An 18,529-nucleotide genomic window follows, 5' to 3' on the forward strand; every position below is an offset into this window, starting at 1 on the left:
CATAGAAATATATAGGAAATTCTTTAAAAATCTTCTTCCCAAGAATTACGAAGCCATAATTCATCATATTTATATGAAAGCATGCTCAGGTAGTGTAGATTCAAGTTTGTTCAAATCATGAACCCCGGGGGTAGGGCGGGGCCAAAATGGCCGACCAAAGTTTTACATAGAAATATAAAGGAAAATTCTTTAAAAATCTTCTTCCCAAGAATGACAAAGCCATAATTCATCATATTTATATGGAAGCATGCTCAGGTAGTGTAGATTCAATTTTGTTGAAATCATGAACCCCGGGGGTAGGGCAGGGCCAAAATGGCCGACCAAAGTTTTACATAGAAATATATAGGAAAATTCTTTAAAAATCTCCTTCCCAAGAATGACAAAGTTATAATTCATCATATTTATATGGAAGCATGCTCAGGTAGTGTAGATTCAAGTTTGTTCAAATCATGACCCCCGGGGGTAGGGCGGGGCCAAAATGGCCGACCAAAGTTTTACATAGAAATATATAGGAAAATTCTTTAAAAATCTTCTCAAGAATGACTAAGCCATAATTCATCATATTTATATGGAAGCATGCTCAAGTAGTGTAGATTCAAATTTGTTCAAATCATGAACCCCAGGGGTAGGGTGGGGCCAAAATGGCCGATCAAAGTTTTTAAAGATATATATATAGGAAAATTCTTTAAAAATTATTTTCTAAAAAATAGCAAATCCATGATTGGTCATGGGACTACTTTTGGATTTAAACTTTACAATAAAAAGCCATTTTCTACTTTTTCCTACCCTTAGTGCTCAGGTGAGCGATGTGGCCCATGAGCCTCTTGTTGGTGAAGGTCTCATTTCCAAGGAACTACAAGCCCTATGTCAACCAAACTTGCATGGATGATACATCTAAGGATGCATATTAACAGACTTGCTTCGGATGCTGAATCTGACCTACATTTTCCTGTTGAGTGAACAGGTTAAAGTTTTTGGTGCAGGTCTCATTTCCAAGTAACTATGAGACTATAATGACCAAACTTGCATGGATGATACATCTTAGGATGCGTACTACCAGGCTTGCTTCGGATGCTGAATCTGACCTACATTTTATGGATGAGTGAACCAGTTAAATTTTTTGTTGCGGGTCTCATTTCCAAGTAACTTTGAACACTATAATGACCAAACTTGTATGGATGATACATCTAAGGATGCATACTGCCAGGCTTGCATCGGATGCTGAATCTGACCTACATTTTCCGATTGAGTAAACAGGTTAACGTTTTTGTTGCAGGTCTCATTTCCAAGTAACTATAAGCCCTTTGTTGACCAAATTTGCTTGGATGACACATCTTAGGATGCACACTACCAGGCTTGCTTTGGATGCTGAATCTGACCTACATTTTCCAGTTGAGTGAACAGGTTAAAGTTTTTGATGCAGGTTTGATTTATAAGATACTATGAGCCCTATAATGACTTAACTTGCATGGATGATACATATAGGAAGCATACTGCCAGGCTTGCATCGGATGCTGAATCTGACCTACATTTTATGGATGAGTAAACAAGGTAAAGTTTTTGGTGCAGGATTCATTTCCAAGTAACTATGAGCCCTTTAATGACCAAACTTGCATGGATGATACATATAAGGATGCATACTACCAGGCATGCTTCGGATGCTGAATCTGATCTACATTTTGTGGATGAGTGAAAAGGTTAGTTTTTGATGCAGGTTTCATTTCCAATTAACTCTGAGCCCTATAATGAGCTAACTTGCATGGACGATACATCTTAGAATGCACACTAATGGACTTGCTTCAGATGCTGAAATCGACATACATTTTTCAGATAATGGACCAGGTAAAAGTTATGGGTGCAGGTCTGTTACCAAAAAACTATAAGGCTTATATAACACTGTATAAACCAAACTTGCACAAATGATGCATCAAGGGATGAAAATTCTCAAATTTGCTTCAGATGCTGGATTTCAATTACATTTTCATGAAGAAGAACTAGTTTGAATTTTTTATATAGGTCTATTTAAAGTATCAGATCAAAATTGCATAAATATCTTCATTTTTGGGATGTACACTTTTTGTTGGTTAATTGTGTGACTTTGCCTTACTTAAAGACAACATTCGTTGAGGTGAGCTCTGTAATCTCTGATTACCTATGTTTTGTTGTTGTTGAAACACTTTAAAGCCGAATGCAGCATAAACTGACAAGTTCTGGTGATCATAGGTTTCAAACTGTTCAAGATATGGATCAAAATAAATTTGAACATGAATAGTTGCAAAATTCAAAATGCAGATCATTATGACCTCCTTCTAAGTCAAAATGATGAGGTCCTTAAATGCACCGACTGAAAAGATTCAATCCTAGTCCTTAAAAATAACAAGCCAAAGATTTTTATGACATAATAATAAGACATTAATGGCCAGACATGCAGTTCCGTAAAGATTTTTAGCAACCAATACTATCCTTTTCATTATCTCCCCATGATTAAGGTTCACATCCTTCTTTATAATTTAGGATACTGTGACAAATTGGGCAATGTGCCAAAATTCCAACAAGTTGACGCACAAAGCACAACTGGCCATAGCTATTGGGTGAGAAAAAGCTAAAGATTTTTAAAAACGTTTAAAGAAAGACAAACAGGTGGACACCAGAAAGTGTGATCAGTAAAATTTACTTGACTTCGTAAATCAGATGTGACTGCATAGCCAGAAATGGACAATATTCTAAACAAGTCTGAAGAGGCATATCTTCAAAAGATTGGTCTAATATTTGAGCTTGCCTGAGCTACAAATGTAAAACCTTGATCTTCATTCAGTAGGCACACCTTTTGATCAAATCTGTCCCAGAAAGAAGTTCTACAAATTATTTCAAGTATCCCTAACTGTGTCATGATTTTTTTCCCCTACCAGTAGGGCACTTGATACCTTGCAATATTGTGGTGAAAAGCACTACCAGTACTTAGTCTGGAGGAAAAGTGAATTTCTGTTCAGTAAACGGTGGCATATAGGTACTTCAGCACAAAAGAAAAATACAGCAATGTAAATATTTTTAATTACTTCATTATTATCACAGTTACAATTTGTAATTTTGAGTTTTTTTGATATAAGCAAAATATGATAAACTATATATATTGCTTTGGAAACAATAACACGTTTTGTGCTGAAGACAATTATAACAAAGCTTCAGATCAAAACAGCATGGAATATATTAGGGTTTTAAATTATGTTACATTTATCATAAAAATCCCAACAAATCTGTCTTAAAAATTTCACTCATTTGGTTTTAATTACCAAAAACTTAATTATACTACTGGTATATATTATATTAGCATAAAAGACCAATGCTCTATGAAATGAAAAATGGAATCAAAATTATTTTGAATTCTTCCATCCACCGAAATTCTAACATCTATGATTCTAGAACAAACATTAGGATATACATGTATATAGCAACTACATTTAGACATACTTATCTAACATTTACAAAACACTCTTTGCTAGCCTATTATAAATCATTTCATATGAAGAATGCCAAAAATCCATCTATATTTATTTGTAACGGAATTATTCAAACAATGAACAAATATTCAACAAATATTTGAATTTTCAGAAATATGTACATGCATTTTTTTTTTAGTTTAAAATTAAATAAAAATATAACTAAGTACTTGATGAGCAAGTTTTCCCTCTAACGACAGCCATTTTTTTAAATGAGATGTTAATTGTGGTTTTGGTACACTGCAAGAATGTATACTAATAAAATAAAAAAATATAGAAATCAGTACTGAATGCAGTACATGTACTCCATAATAAAATACATACATGTATAATGTGAACAAAGAAAAATATTTGGAAGTTAAGATCTGATGAGGAGGCACCATGTTGAGCATTCTTTTCAGTAAGTTTGAACTAAATGCAAGACAGTTTATGAAAGAAAATTAAACAAATTAACAATCTACAATAAATATGTAGCTTAGATTTCTTTCGTATATTGAAAGGATTCATTAGATACCATTGTGAATTCTAATCAAATATACAAACTATTGGGTTTTTTTTTCTCTCTATTAACCTTATTATACATGTACATATAGATAAGCCTGAGGTGAACCTTGGTACATAATGTAAGTACCAGTATTTATCACTGGGCATGTTGATTAACAAACAAACCAGTTAATGCAAATGTAATATATAAAATGCCAATGTGTAGTCCAAAAATGTTTATCCTAGGAGATCAATGATTTATGCGAGTAGCACCATAACTATGAAATATTTTCCCTAAAAAATCAAAACATTCACAGCACTTGAATGTAAATGTATCTGTTTTCTTGTTGAAAATGTAAAGAAAATTAAGATATCCTATAGTTTGTTTATTATATTAATTACAAATTATGATTACAAATATATTCTACCCCAGTAAATCTTTTTAGTACTGTGTTGATCATCATGCCTCCAAACCTGACCGGGAAAGTAGACAGGGGCACTGCTTTACAATTACATATGGGGCTCATATGTAACTGACTCAGTATTTTATAGCACTGTAGGGTTCTTATGTATGTTTGATTAAGTCTTTTAATTCCATGTGTGTTACTCACTTTTTGAACATAGTTCTTCAGTTCACTTGATTCTGTGCAGGGGCATATTTGATTAGGTCAGTTTGATTTTAGTATTACATGTACCTCCCAGTACTGTATACATACCGGTATTGGATTTTAGAGCAATGATTGGCACAGACTGTTTTGCTCAAAGTTGAAATGCAGATCATATCCTGAAAGTTCATATTTAGAACTGAAAAGTGAATGTTAAACAATAATTATGTGTGACTTCATTTCTTTGAATCAGTGACCATTAATGTAATACATTGCACTGTCAGTCAAATAAAAATATTGAACTTTGAAAAAAAAATCAAAACAAATGTGGTGGTCACATTTTCTGACAAATGTATACATACATGTATATTCTTATCATCCTTTTATACTTTACTGCAATTTTTCAAAAACAAACCCGTCATAAATTTGTAGGAGAAATAAAGACAGGTTCATGACATATATAGTCTCCATTATAATGCATTATATCATGCAAGTACATGTATATATAAAACTACTGATCTATAAGAACAAGGCATTTATACAAGACAGTCTATATTTGATCTACAATGGATATAAATAATCACCAGGGTATATACACTGTATATATTATATCTATATATAGAAATATCCCACAACCAATGAATCAGTCACAAATAACAGCTTAATACTGGTGAGTTCAAAAACAAACCACTCTATTAAACAGAAAAATAAAGGATTTCACATTTTAACATTAAGTAATAATACAAAATGTCAACAGAAAAAAAATATCCATATGAAATTATATAAATACCCTGTAATAATCCAGATTTGACATATGTTGTTCTAGAACTTCTAAACCAAAATATCAAACATTAGTAAAAGTTCATCTGCTTATCAATCTTTTTAAAGTTGATTACAATTTTCTTAAGAAAATAAAAAAAAGAGAGAAATATCATTTTAAAAGTTGTGCAGGACTTAGGAAATGAACTCACCACTTTTAAGTCATGTCATTCCCATCTGTATTAAATATTCTGATATCACTACACATAATAATACCAGCTTTTATATTAAGAGCTCCTAAGTATTTGAATAGGCATTGAAAATCTTACACTATGTACATGTACTTAATGCAAATAATGGTGTATACAAACAAGTATATGTAGAAATGTATAATGTTTTGTAGTAACATACTTCATATAACATATTATACATACATCAAGACAGTTATTGCATTGAATGGCAGAAATGATATTGTCCTAATAGCTAATAAAAGCAAGTTTATCACAAAAGGTGTATAATGAATACAAGGTAATCTTCAATAAACATCAGTATATAAATTAAAATCCAGTAATACTGAACAGTCTTCAGCAAAACCTCTACAGAGCAACTTTGTATTTCAAAAGCCCTTCCTGATTCACTGACAAATAAATAATTTCAATATGCTTTATACTTGTGTGTGTATTCCAATGAAATTTTGTCTGCATGCTTAATTAAACACGTAAAATTACTGGGCAATTCGTAACACATGCAAAACTTAAGTTATAACAAGATGGAACACAACTTATAATTCTGTTTGAAAAATCTATATTAAATGTTCACCCCCCGCATTCACTAATGAAAATTGCTGGTATATACATGTATTTATCCCCGAGTACCCAAACTCTGTCACCATAAAGCGGAAAACATTGGAGTTGGGGATTTAGTGACATCACTCTTAGCAAAGTAGAATTTCATTTAAAAGAGATACTTGAGGTATTCTATACATATATTCAGCACAAAAAAGTTAAACACATTTCACTCTCAGGAGGGAATAACTCTATTTTCCTAAACTGTTAAATGTGCAATTAAAATTAACCATTGCTACACACCTGACTAATAGTCCTTTTAGGAATGTTACTTATATGTATAGTTTCTCTTCTAGATTTGAAATGACATGAGAGTGGATATTGAAAAGTTTGGGGGAAAGAAATCAGTCTATTAAAGGCAGACAATATTGGCCAGATTATGCCCTAGCAGCTTCCAATAGCAGCAGTAACTCTGATAAAAGGTGTTTTACTTCTACATGAACATATATCATCAACTCCGTCCCGGGACATCTTCACTCAGAATAAAATAATCTGTAGCTACTGTCAACATTAAATCTTAAACTGCTTTAATCTATAACAAAGCAAACAAAAAATCAACTGTAAATATCAATACTCCTGAATTTTACTTTACAAGGCATTACCTAAATATTATTTTACTTTCTAAAAATGATATGGTTGTACAACTTTTAGGAGAAAACAATATGTTTGTAAATATCCTTTAAAAATTATCTGATAGATGGCACAATTAAAGCATAAAAAAATATGAGTAAAGAAATATATTCATGTAAAATTATAGTATATAGACGGCAGTAATAGATATAAATAAGGAGGATCTGAAGACCTCTGTGGTGAGTCAGGGAAGAGTTGTCTACTCCTTCTTCTGTTTCCGTAGTCTAAGGTAAGGCCAGAACCCCATCCAGAACTACACAAAGGGAACAGTCAATTAGTTATATTTTCCTTGTCTTGGTCTTATTAAAAACAACACAATAAAGTTTTCAAAAATGTCAAAAAATGTATCATAAAATTTTGTGTATGTTTGAAACACATAAAACCCGGTACTTTAAATCCCATATAATTGAGAATTTGATAAGATATACACATTTAATGACCTGTTTCATAGAAGAGGTTTTCTGAGTCTGACATAAGATTTATAAACAAACATCAGACTAGCATACCTTAATTTCAGGTTTCATTCCCAGGTATAAATATCTTGTGTGAGCACTAAAAAAAAAAGAAATTGTATGCTCATTAAATTGTGTTATAAAAAATAGCATTCTCTGTTAAAGTGATTTTATGATATGGGATCCAGTTCATCACCTACCCACACACACTTAAGTAATCAATAAAAATATTTGCAAATTTGATTGAGCTGCAAATACATGTACTACTGTATACAGTGTTATTTTTGCCCCGTGTTATTTTTGCCCTTTCATATATTGAAATAAGTTTGCCCCATTTTAAATTCGCCCAGAATTATTTTTCATTTAAGATATAATACTGTTTACTTTGAATTCGCCCCATTTTAAATTTGCCCATTGCTGACGAGGGCGAAAGGGGTGAAAATTAAATCTTGTGTGGCACTAAAAAAAAAAGGTATGCTCATTAAATTGTGTTATAAAAAATAGCATTCTCTGTTAAAAAATTTCCCTGTCTACAGTATTTATAGAAATTAGATAACCATAAAATTTTTGTAATAATTTGTGTTTTACCTAAATAATACTGAGAGGTAGGTACCGGTCCCTGCCAGGATGTGCCACCAGGCATGAAGCTGGAAAACTGGAGCAAACATCCCAAGATATTCTTTTCTTATGAGCCTACAAAACAGATACACTGATACATTTCATGAGCTAACAAACAGCTATTATCACTTCATGTAATTTACATAATACATCAACATATTTCTATCAAAACTTCTGACGAGTTGGGTGTATGGATCAACTTATAGTACACTGTACTTGTTCGTATTGCCTGTGGTATTGTATTGAATAAAGGCATTCCAATATTTGTTGATATTTTGTAACTTGAAAAATAACAGTTAAGCTTGCTGCTGCACACAAATAAAAATAATTGTTTATTCAGAAATCTGACATTTGAAAATATTCTAAACAACTCTAAATTTAAATATCCAAGAAAACAGCATTTACAGTGTTTACATTGTTAGCCATACGTACTGGAGATTTCCACAGAAATGTTGATCTAAGTTCCAGAGTATAAAGCCAGTCATATAGGTAACAAGACCAGTTATGTACAGAGGCGTGTTGTGCTCATAGTTTCTGAAATATGCAGTCAGAGTTTAGGAATAAGAGAAACAAAGAATCAATTATTACAAGTAAATGTTCAACAAAATATGGGTATATAGTACTATATACCACATAAATAGAATTTTTAGCAAGGTTTATATTTTGGCATTATTAGCAAAGGTGCTGAGTTTGCTAAAATTGCACAATACAAATAATTCATTCAGCACTAAGGAGCTTTGGCTATCATGCAATATATTGTAAAATAGCTAATTTAAAATTTACTTTTCACTTAAATTACATATCAATTTTTAGGGTTACAACACAAAACTTGCCTCTCACTAAAAATTCAATACAGTGTGGTCTATATAGCAATTTTGTAACATCTTCAAATTAGAGTCAAATTCAAATGTAGGCTGCTTCCACTGGACAATTGTGGTATCTGTTCACAAAATAATTTTCTGACAAGCATAGCATATTTGTTATCAATTAAGTTTAATGCACCAGTATATACGGTAATATCAGTATTGCATGTACAATGTCCTGCTAAGAATTGTTTTACTTTTAAAATTTTTCTTTAAATTGTCCAATAACTCTGGTAATAAATTGATTAAATTCCTTCTGAACAGCAATATTTATGTAATTTTAAATTTAATTTCAGAACAATTAAATTTTACTTCATGTGGTAATACCTTTCTGAATCTTTGTTGAAAGTTATTGCCCTTTATTAACAGTTCATACTGTAGATTACTAAATTTTCACGACACCTTATTTTCGCGAGATAGTCATTGCCACTTTATAAATTTTTGAATTGTTGATTGCTCTATATAATCCATAGGTTATGGTCGAGCACTCTGCCTCGCGTAATTACGCGAAAGTAAAGTTCTCGCGAATAAAAAGTGATTTACAGTAGTTAAATTAATTTGTTTGAAAAATCAGTTTGGTCCATTGCTTTAATTGTGAAAGATACTAAATTCTCGAATATCAATGTTAATTGTCAAACAATACACAACTTTAAGGAGTCCTTCTGTTTTATGCCCTAACATTAAGGATACCATATATGCCTTCATAAAAATATGGACATGCAGATGCATAATTGTTTACAGTTGAACACTGCAGATTAGAACGTCTCAAGTAGGTTTAATTTATTTCCTTTCTAGCTTGTACCAAAAGATTTGATTGGTAAGCAAACCAGTCGTAAATTTCATTAGACCAGACTTAGGCCAGGGGAGAATAACGTGACATTACAATTAATTTATAGTTTCTCTATGATGAAACACGAATTACATTATGTCAAGATGTGTTGTTGCATCTGGTAATTCTTATCTCAAGTTTCAAATGCCTTTTATTGGACTTGTATCTAGAAAGAATTTATTTGGGTTCATATAGAGAAATAAATTTATTATCATATGGCCTTTTGCCTCAGGCTATATGGAATAAAAACCATGTACACCCTTCCCTGAACCTGGATTACTTAATATATTATATATCCCTGATATGCAGTTAGTAAAAGGGGTGAAAAGATGATGCAATATGAGTGGAGTTTTTTCACAGTACAGATCACCATCAATTATTATTAACATGCTAGTCTATAAGTGCACAAGAAAGAAAGAAATTACAAGTTAAATGGGTTTTATTTTTCTGCAAAGTATTAGTAACTGTTTGCATAAGTGATACTGATACATATAATGATAAAAACATATTAATACAAGAAAAGTCGGCCAGTCACACTTTGCCTAATTTTACCGCAATATACAGGGAGGATAGATTATAATTTACACTTCATAATGATGCTTTTATAGTAATTGACTTCAAAAATTGTTTTTGTGTTTTATATGTTTTAATATACGAAATTTATGTGCCTCTTCATGGCCTAACTTTAGCTCCACACTCACGATCTGCAATCATGACATTTTTACGATGTTTACATCTTAATGTGACAAAAACAAATTTAAGGATATTTTTTATCTATATTTTTAATGCATGTAAACTATTGAAGCACATGATTACCATTTTAATGATATGTTTTATGAATTGGGAGGGTTCTGGGGATTTTAAAGATGTAAATACAAGTCTACATTAATATTAATTTGTTGATTCTGAATCTTTTTCTTATATATGCAAAAACAGAAATAGGACTCTTTATATAGCCCCACTTCAACATTTCTCATGCACTTTAAAGAGGAGAGCTATAGAGGGCTTTATATGAAGGAACTTTTATATCTGGTGTTTACCAAGTTATCTCATACTAAGATAAGTGAAACCTCACTGAAGGGGAAACATTCACAGGAGGTCCTAACTGAAAATTACATTAGAAAGCATGATAGCTTTCAGATGACGAACAACTGTCAATAACAGAACCTAGAACAAGACAACATACACATGGTCTCAGACATATTACATGTATTATCAAACATAGAATTATGTAAAACTGATTATATATAATACTTACAACATTAACCTGACACTTGAAAGAACCATAAGAGTGACTAGAAAACCATAAGAAACCTGAAAGAAAAGACTTGTGCATTACAGGCAAAAATACCAACTTTTTTCATGAAAGAGAAAAGCTCAGTGTATATAGACTGGTAAAAGATATGCTCCTGCATAGATTGTTAAATAGATATTTCTTCATCAATCATGGTGTAATAAGGTGAGATATGAGCAGTTCTCTCTTTTTGTTAATTTTTGGACCTAATTTTTAAGTATTTTTTATCTGAGGCAATGTACAATATATTCACCTTTTTGTTTTTTAATTTAGTAAAATTACACAGCCCTTAATGCATTTTTTTTTTCAAATAAAAACATTAAAAAAAGAAAGAAAAAGGCAACAAAAAATAAAAAAAATGAACATGTATAATGTTTTGTACATTTTTTTCTAAACTTCTTCCTTATTGTCTAAAACGTCAGTGATACACCCATTACTTTTATTAATATTTGTGTATTTTTAATTTGACAGATATTTTTTTAACAGATAGAGTTAACATTATGAAAGGTGTATTGATAAAAAGGAGTGTTCTGAAATCAGGACTGGCTCATCCTAAGTGCAGATTTACCTGTACAACTGTCAGACATCGACTGATTGTGAGGTTTAATAGACATCAAAGAAATGTCTTTATTTATAGTATTTTACTAAAATAAATATCAAAAGCATGTATTAAATGATTTATCAACACCACAGATTTTTGTTGTTTTTTTTTTTCAAGCATTGAAAATTCCTCAAAGTTCATAAATATGCAATTCATATGCACTTACCTGAAAAAATATCACATGTTTGCTGAATAAGTAAAACTGAAAAAAAAGATAAATACATGTATGCAAATTAAATATTCATTGACTAATTTACAATATATGTGAATTAAAATGCAGTGCTAATGTAATTCAGACATGATTCCACAGAAAAGAAAAAAAAGCTGAGGGGGGGTCTGGGGGTCCTCCCCCTGAGGGGTTTTAAGGGGCAGTGCCCCTGATCAGAGGGCACATGATTATCATTTCAATGACATGTTTTATGACTTGGGAGGGAAAATGGTTATTTTAACATTAAAAAACCCCCTGAGAACTGAATTTTAGAGCACATATTTAAATTTTGAATGTAAACCAGAAGTCTCTGTCGAGACTGTAGCTCTACTGGTTTATACTTAAAACAAAGGAAGAGAAAAGTAGCAGTTGGAACTTGAGACTTTAAATCAGCAATAAATAGAAAAATGATCCTTGCCACTCATCAAAATAAAAACCAATGCACAGAATTATGTATCTTAGTATAGTCTACTTGTGTGCCAAGTTATATTGAAATCAGACCAAAACTGTAGGAGGAGTAGCATTTTGAAAGAATTTCACAGAAATTTCTATTTTTAGTAACCATGGGCAACATTGTTATATATAAATCAAAAACCTGATGCACAGAATTATGTATCTTAGTGCAGTCTACTTGTTTGCCAAGTTATATCAAAAAACCAAAACTGTAGGAGAGTAGCATTTTGCAAAGAATTTCACAGAAATTTCTATTTTTAGTAACCATGGAACACCGTTTATATAGACCTGATGCACAGAATTATGTATCTTAGTGTAGTCTACTTGTGTGCCAAGTTATTCTTCATCAAATCTGTAGGAGGAGTAGCATTTTGAAAGAATTCTCAAAGAAATTTCTATTTTTGTAACCACGGCAACATCGTTCATCGAAATCAAAACCCGATGCACAGAATATATATCTTAGTGTAGTCTACTTTTTGCCAAGTTATATTGAAATTACACAAAACTGTAGAAGGAGTAGCATTTTTAAAGAATTTCACAGAAATTTCTATTAAAAAAGTAACCACAGCAACACCGTTCATCAAAAAATAAAAAACCGATGCACAAAATTATGTATAGTGTAGTCTACTTGTGTGCCAAGTTATATTGAAACGTCAGTGATACACCCAAAACTTTTATTAATATTTGTAGCATTTTTAATTTGAAAATTTGTTTACAGACAGAGTTAACATTATGAAAGGTGACGATGGACGCATTACTATCGCATAAGCTCTTCTGGTCTCTGACCAGTAGAGCTAAAAATAAACTTGAAAATGTCTACTTAAAGTTCTTTTATGGAGAAATAAATTACAATGAGAAACACCACATGTCCAGATCTCGATGGTTATATAAACAGATTTCTGATTGGAAAAAGTCAACAAGGAGGCAATTATTCAACCAATGAATAAGCCGTTCACATAAAAAAATAAAGGAACTGTTTCGAAGAAAGTAAAAGTCAAATTAGTTACGGAAAAAAATCCGAATTACTATAAAAGCGGATTTGAAAAATAAGAGCGGAAATAACAATCCGGATAGCGGATTTCCGCTTTAAAGCTGAAAAAAATCATGTCTGGTAATTGTAGGCTACACTGGGGAGCAGTCAGTATCTGGTAACTGAGACAGTCCTATAAATCTGTTACTTACAGCGGTGACAACAGCACAGTATATAGCCAGGCCAATCTGTAGCGGCCGATTCTTATGATTCAGTTAAATCTGTTACTTACCGCGGTGACAACAGCACAGTATATAGCCAGGCCAATCTGTAGCGGCCGATTCTTATGATTCAGAGGACTAGTGACTTCCAGGCTGTACAAATATAATACAAGTCTTAGGTCTACTCCTACAACCTCACACAATAAAGGCAAGAAATGACAAGTGTATGGCATACAGTGTACTGTTTATTGTTTCATATTAAATTTTCTGAGAAATTTGGAAGCATATAATTTTGATTTAACTTTGAAAAAAAAAGGTTTTAAAAGATCATAAATTTGTAAACTCCTGACAAAAAAACAAGCTTTTTTTTTCATAATGCAAATCATATGCTTATTTTTGCAAGGTGATAAATTTTCTGTTTACTGTACTTTTCATTTTTCACAACAAATTATACAAACATACTCTGAATAAAGATGGAAAGCTGCTCCATAGATCATAGGTAACTCATCTAAAAGCTGTCAAAAAAAAATTAGATGCACAAGCTTTATATCAATACTTCATAAACTTCTCAAGCATTTAATTGTCAAATAAATCTTAGCTTATTATTAGGCATGCATATGTTGTGAACAAGGAGAGTTAAATTTTTGAGAAGGAAAAAATGAATTCAAGGAATCTGACAATACAAGCATGTCTGTTTTTTCCCCAAGGACAAGTCTCTGACAAAAAAAATTAACAAACCTGCATACTATATAATAAAGTCATATGAAAGCACCAAGAACCAAATCCAACAGCTGAAAAAAACATGAAAAATATAAATATTAACTAGATGAACATGATGAAACAATATTTGCCAAATTTAGGTACAGATTCTAGTAGTTATTTTATATACAGTTATGTCACTTTTATGATACAAAAAAAAGTGTGAAAAGTAGCATTTCTAGGAAAAAATGAGCCTCTAAGTTGACAAATAATTTTATGAAGGAGACAATAAATAGTGTTAGCCTTTATATATATCTAACTCAAGTATCAAATGAATGGTGTTACATGTATTCCTTAATTTTCCATCATAGAATTTATATACACTGTACATGTATGAATACATATGATTCAATTAATTAACATACATTTGTTTCTCAAAGGAAGGGATATCATTTTGTATTTTTTTATGATAAAAAGTGAGCTCAATCATTTTTTCTTACCAAGTTGAAAAGTTCAAGTAAATGCTTTTTTTTTTTTTTGGACAGCTACAAGCAACTAGAGCTGTCAAAGCCTGGCTTACTTTTAAAACATATAATAAATGTTTCTGAATAACAAGTGCACTGGATTCATGACTACTAACTGTTTACTCTCTTAAAAATAAAATACAGTCAATTCTCGAATTATCGCCATTCGATTCATCGCCATTTTCGCAATACCGCCATGATTTCCCAAGAACGTTTTTCCTGCTATATAAAATTCTCTTTATAAAAAATAATCCGCCACCCTGTTTTCACAACAAACGTCCATTTTTAAGTGTCAATTTTATATAACAGGTGCATGTGGTCAGTGAAGCGCGGCTAATTTTACGCTATCCCTGTTGTAAAGCATGCAAAGCCAGTCAAGGTACATGCAATTAAGTAAATTAATTAAATAAACAATAATTTTAACATTTACTGTTAGAATTATTTTGTTTTCTGTTTAATAAAATCATTTATAATTCAACGCTTCGCCAAGAAAACACGATAACGATATCATTTTGATGATCTCTGCTTTTAAAAAAAATTCAAAGTTTGCTTAAAAAATAATTATAAGTCAGAAATTGTGAACGTTTCATTAACAATGATTTCATAAACAATGAATTTATTCAAGTACTTATTTTGCACAATCTATAACGATCGCAGCATTTTTTTTTCAATAAAAAGATTTACATACATACACATGTACTTGTCTTAATTTCATAACTGAATATTTTGTTTTAGCAAAATTGTACATTAAAAAACTTACTTGAAGTATTTTCAAATATAGAAATATCATTATATATACACATGTACATGTGATAATAAGAATAGAAACGCTAAATGGTATTTCTAAGAACGATAACTCTATGTCTTATTTCCTAAAAGATGGAAAATTCAATTCATCGCCAAATTCGTTATACCGCCATGATTTCTAAATTACAAAGGGTGGCGGTTTATCGAGAATTAACTGTAACTTAAAAATAAAGAATACACCATTTATATAACCTGCAAATTTTAATGCATGTGCCTCATGTATAAACAAGATAAATAATATGGAAGTCCAAAACACAAATACATGTTTTGTCAATGATTATTTTTTTGCAGCAAAATGGACTTCACACTTAATGCAAAAGAAAAATTCTCAAATTGAAAAATTTATAAAAAATTGTTTAAATACCAAACATTACTTAATTATTCTCTACTTGCATATTCAAATTGAAATTTTAAAAAAGTAAAAAGTAAAAGTAAATTAGGGCAGTTTTATAAAGTGACTATAAATACAACTTTATGATGCATCAATTATATGATTATTAATATATAAGAACATGGTATATCCATGATATCTATACATTTAAAACTACTTTAAGCTATGAAATGTAAAATTTGCAGATAATGTATAAGTAAATGTATATATATATATATGAAGTAATGTACATGTACTTATTTTTCCTTCTCAAATAATACCATGTTTGGGGGATTAACATTGAAGCTGAATTTAATATCAACTTAATTATCACAAAGTTTCCATTTCAAGACCGAGTAATAAAATATCCTTGAACTAAGAAATGTATTAACTCAAGTATTTTTTTTTTATTTGGTTGTAAATTCTGCTGTGATATGCTGGACATTTCACTGATTTAGTTCAGACAAATTATACAAAATTTAGGAAAAGAAAGAAATCAACTTTTATACAGAATGTTGCAGGTATTTATTTTTAACTAAAAGTTATGCAGAAAATTTTGCATGCTCCTCAGTCAATTCAATGGACAGATTGATCCAAAACAAACTTGAAGTGCACTTTTCTAGGGCCAGGATATAAAAATGTGCTCAAATTGATTTGACCTGCTTTTACACAAGACAAGATTGATTGAAAATGCACCTTATTACTACCATATCGGCATATCCTAAACTCAATTCAGGGCATCGGTGCTGCATCATCTACTCTCTATAGTCATTTTTGAGTGATTTAAAAGATACCCATTACAACATATCTATTGCAAAACAACTAAGTAAATATTTGGACCTTTACACAGTACATGCATAACTATGTCTGTTGGCAGCCTTTCTGATCTAAATGAACAACCAATATTAGCATTATAACAATTAAGCAAACTAAAATAGAGGCAATTTAAACCAAGAACCGTTTGGATTTCATTGTGATTTAGAATAATTTAAAAGCATTGAAACTGAATGTGTTTGAAAATCAATATGCCCCCAGTAGTGGCTATTTCCTCTTCGTGGTGTCCATTGATCAAGAATTAAATCAGGAAAAATAATGAAATAAAAATGGCTTTAGACATGCTTCTAATACAAATATTTCTAAAGTCATTTTTATTTCATTCTTTTCTTTTTTAATGTCATTTGCTTCTAGTTCAGATTTAAATAAATCAAATCCTGGTGTATACATAAATAACTTTCTTTTAACAATGACCACACAAATCAAAATATTAAAACTAATTACTTGTCATGTTCAAATCTTCATTTTATGAATTTGGATCTGGGTATAAAAAAATTGAGAATTTGCACGCAGCAGTATATGATTTTTGAACATATAAAAATAAATACTTACTGAACACAGAAAAATGACACCACTGAAACCTCTCCTCATGTCCCTCTATGGTTCCTATTCCCAGCATCAACAGGGAGGGGATAATGAAAATCACATTGCTTATGGTGTTCCCTGCAAAAACATCATAAAAATCCATGGAAGGCAGAAAAAAAAAACTTTGTTCTACTCAAAACCTTGTTATTTTTCAACTTGTTAAGCAGTTCTTGAAAAATTTAACATAATTAAATTGGGATGTTATGAAACTTATGATAAAACGAATTTATGATGTGTACATGTCATTACCCTCAAATTTATTAATTATAATTTATAAAATATTAGCCTAGGATTAGATATTGGCCACCTTCAATGCCTTTCTTTTTTATGTGTGATTCTGGGTATATATGCATCACTTTAAATTGTTAGCTTTGTCCCTTGTAAGTTGTATAATATACATGTGTATTATATTAATACATCAACTCTATTTTTTAATATAGATATTATTCAAATATATACAGAAGATACATCATCATAGTCATAACAAACTACATCTAGTCTAGTGAAATCTTTAAATTCCATTTTCTTTGTTTAATTATTGTTTGTTATCAAATAAATCATCTTAGTCAGTAAAGAAATATGATCCATTCATTCAACATAAGTTAATCTAAGACCTTGGTGATTTTGGAGATCAATGTAAACATTCTAAGCATTGCATGGACTGTCCCAGGTATTGACATGAGGGCTCCTATACAGTTTTCTGTAATTAACCAATGTTTGATAACAGCATTAGATGTGTTTCTGTCATAATGCAGACTTAACATACATATTACCCAGGTTTGTTGCAAAGTCAATTATATAATACATATAACTTTACTTGCAGATCTACTCAGTAGTCTCATGAACAGTTAAAAATTATAATTTTTATTTATTTCATATACATTACAATTCAGATATATTTTTTCCCCATCACCTAGACTATCCTGACTTATGGACATGGTTTTAAAAATGCCCAGGACAAAATGCAGCGGTTTTTTTTTTTTATTTTTAAATTAACGCTAAAAAAGTGGTTTTACAATTAAGTGATTTTGATTTTTTCGAAGAGGTTTTATTGATTTTTAAAACATTCAAGCATCAGCGCTGTTATGCGCAATCTATTATGTTTGACGATACTGCTTGACATTCATGCAATCATAAAATGCACGTGCGATAAAGAGAGTCAATGATGCAGTCAACTTTGCGCATCTTTTGGTACTTACAAAATTCAGCAATAAGTGGAGTGACATGATAGTTTTCCTCACACCAATCGATGGTAGAAGTTGGAGCTCCCCATATCCCCTGTACTGGTGCCATGTTTCCCACATAAACAATAATTCCCCGTTTCTGCGATTTTTGTTTTCGAGATATTTGTCGTCTCCACCGTTTATCCGGGTTCTTTAAAT

At 31.0% G+C, this 18,529-nt stretch overlaps 1 protein-coding gene across 2 annotated transcripts; it reads right to left on the reverse strand.

The window, feature by feature from the left end:
• Nucleotides 1-6,396: 6,396 nt before the first annotated feature.
• On the reverse strand, nucleotides 6,397-18,529 carry LOC134229806 (alkaline ceramidase 3-like). 2 transcript variants are annotated; one of them, XM_062711600.1, is made up of 11 exons: nucleotides 18,347-18,529; nucleotides 17,115-17,225; nucleotides 14,067-14,119; nucleotides 13,791-13,843; nucleotides 13,400-13,481; nucleotides 11,643-11,678; nucleotides 10,840-10,895; nucleotides 8,322-8,423; nucleotides 7,860-7,964; nucleotides 7,326-7,371; nucleotides 6,397-7,072 (listed from the first exon to the last, which is right to left on the reverse strand). In XM_062711600.1, exons 1-11 carry the CDS (start codon nucleotides 18,438-18,440, stop codon nucleotides 7,019-7,021), a joined length of 792 nt encoding a protein of 263 aa, XP_062567584.1. In that variant the 5' UTR covers nucleotides 18,441-18,529; the 3' UTR covers nucleotides 6,397-7,018. The 2 variants fall into 2 exon arrangements, with proteins under 2 accessions (XP_062567584.1, XP_062567585.1); XM_062711601.1 differs by lacking the exon at nucleotides 8,322-8,423.

This window comes from Saccostrea cucullata, unplaced genomic scaffold (assembly GCF_032062105.1).
Source record: "Saccostrea cucullata isolate Sc308-1 unplaced genomic scaffold, CSIRO_AGI_Scuc_v1 ctg114, whole genome shotgun sequence".
In the NCBI taxonomy this organism is placed as follows: domain Eukaryota; kingdom Metazoa; phylum Mollusca; class Bivalvia; order Ostreida; family Ostreidae; genus Saccostrea; species Saccostrea cuccullata.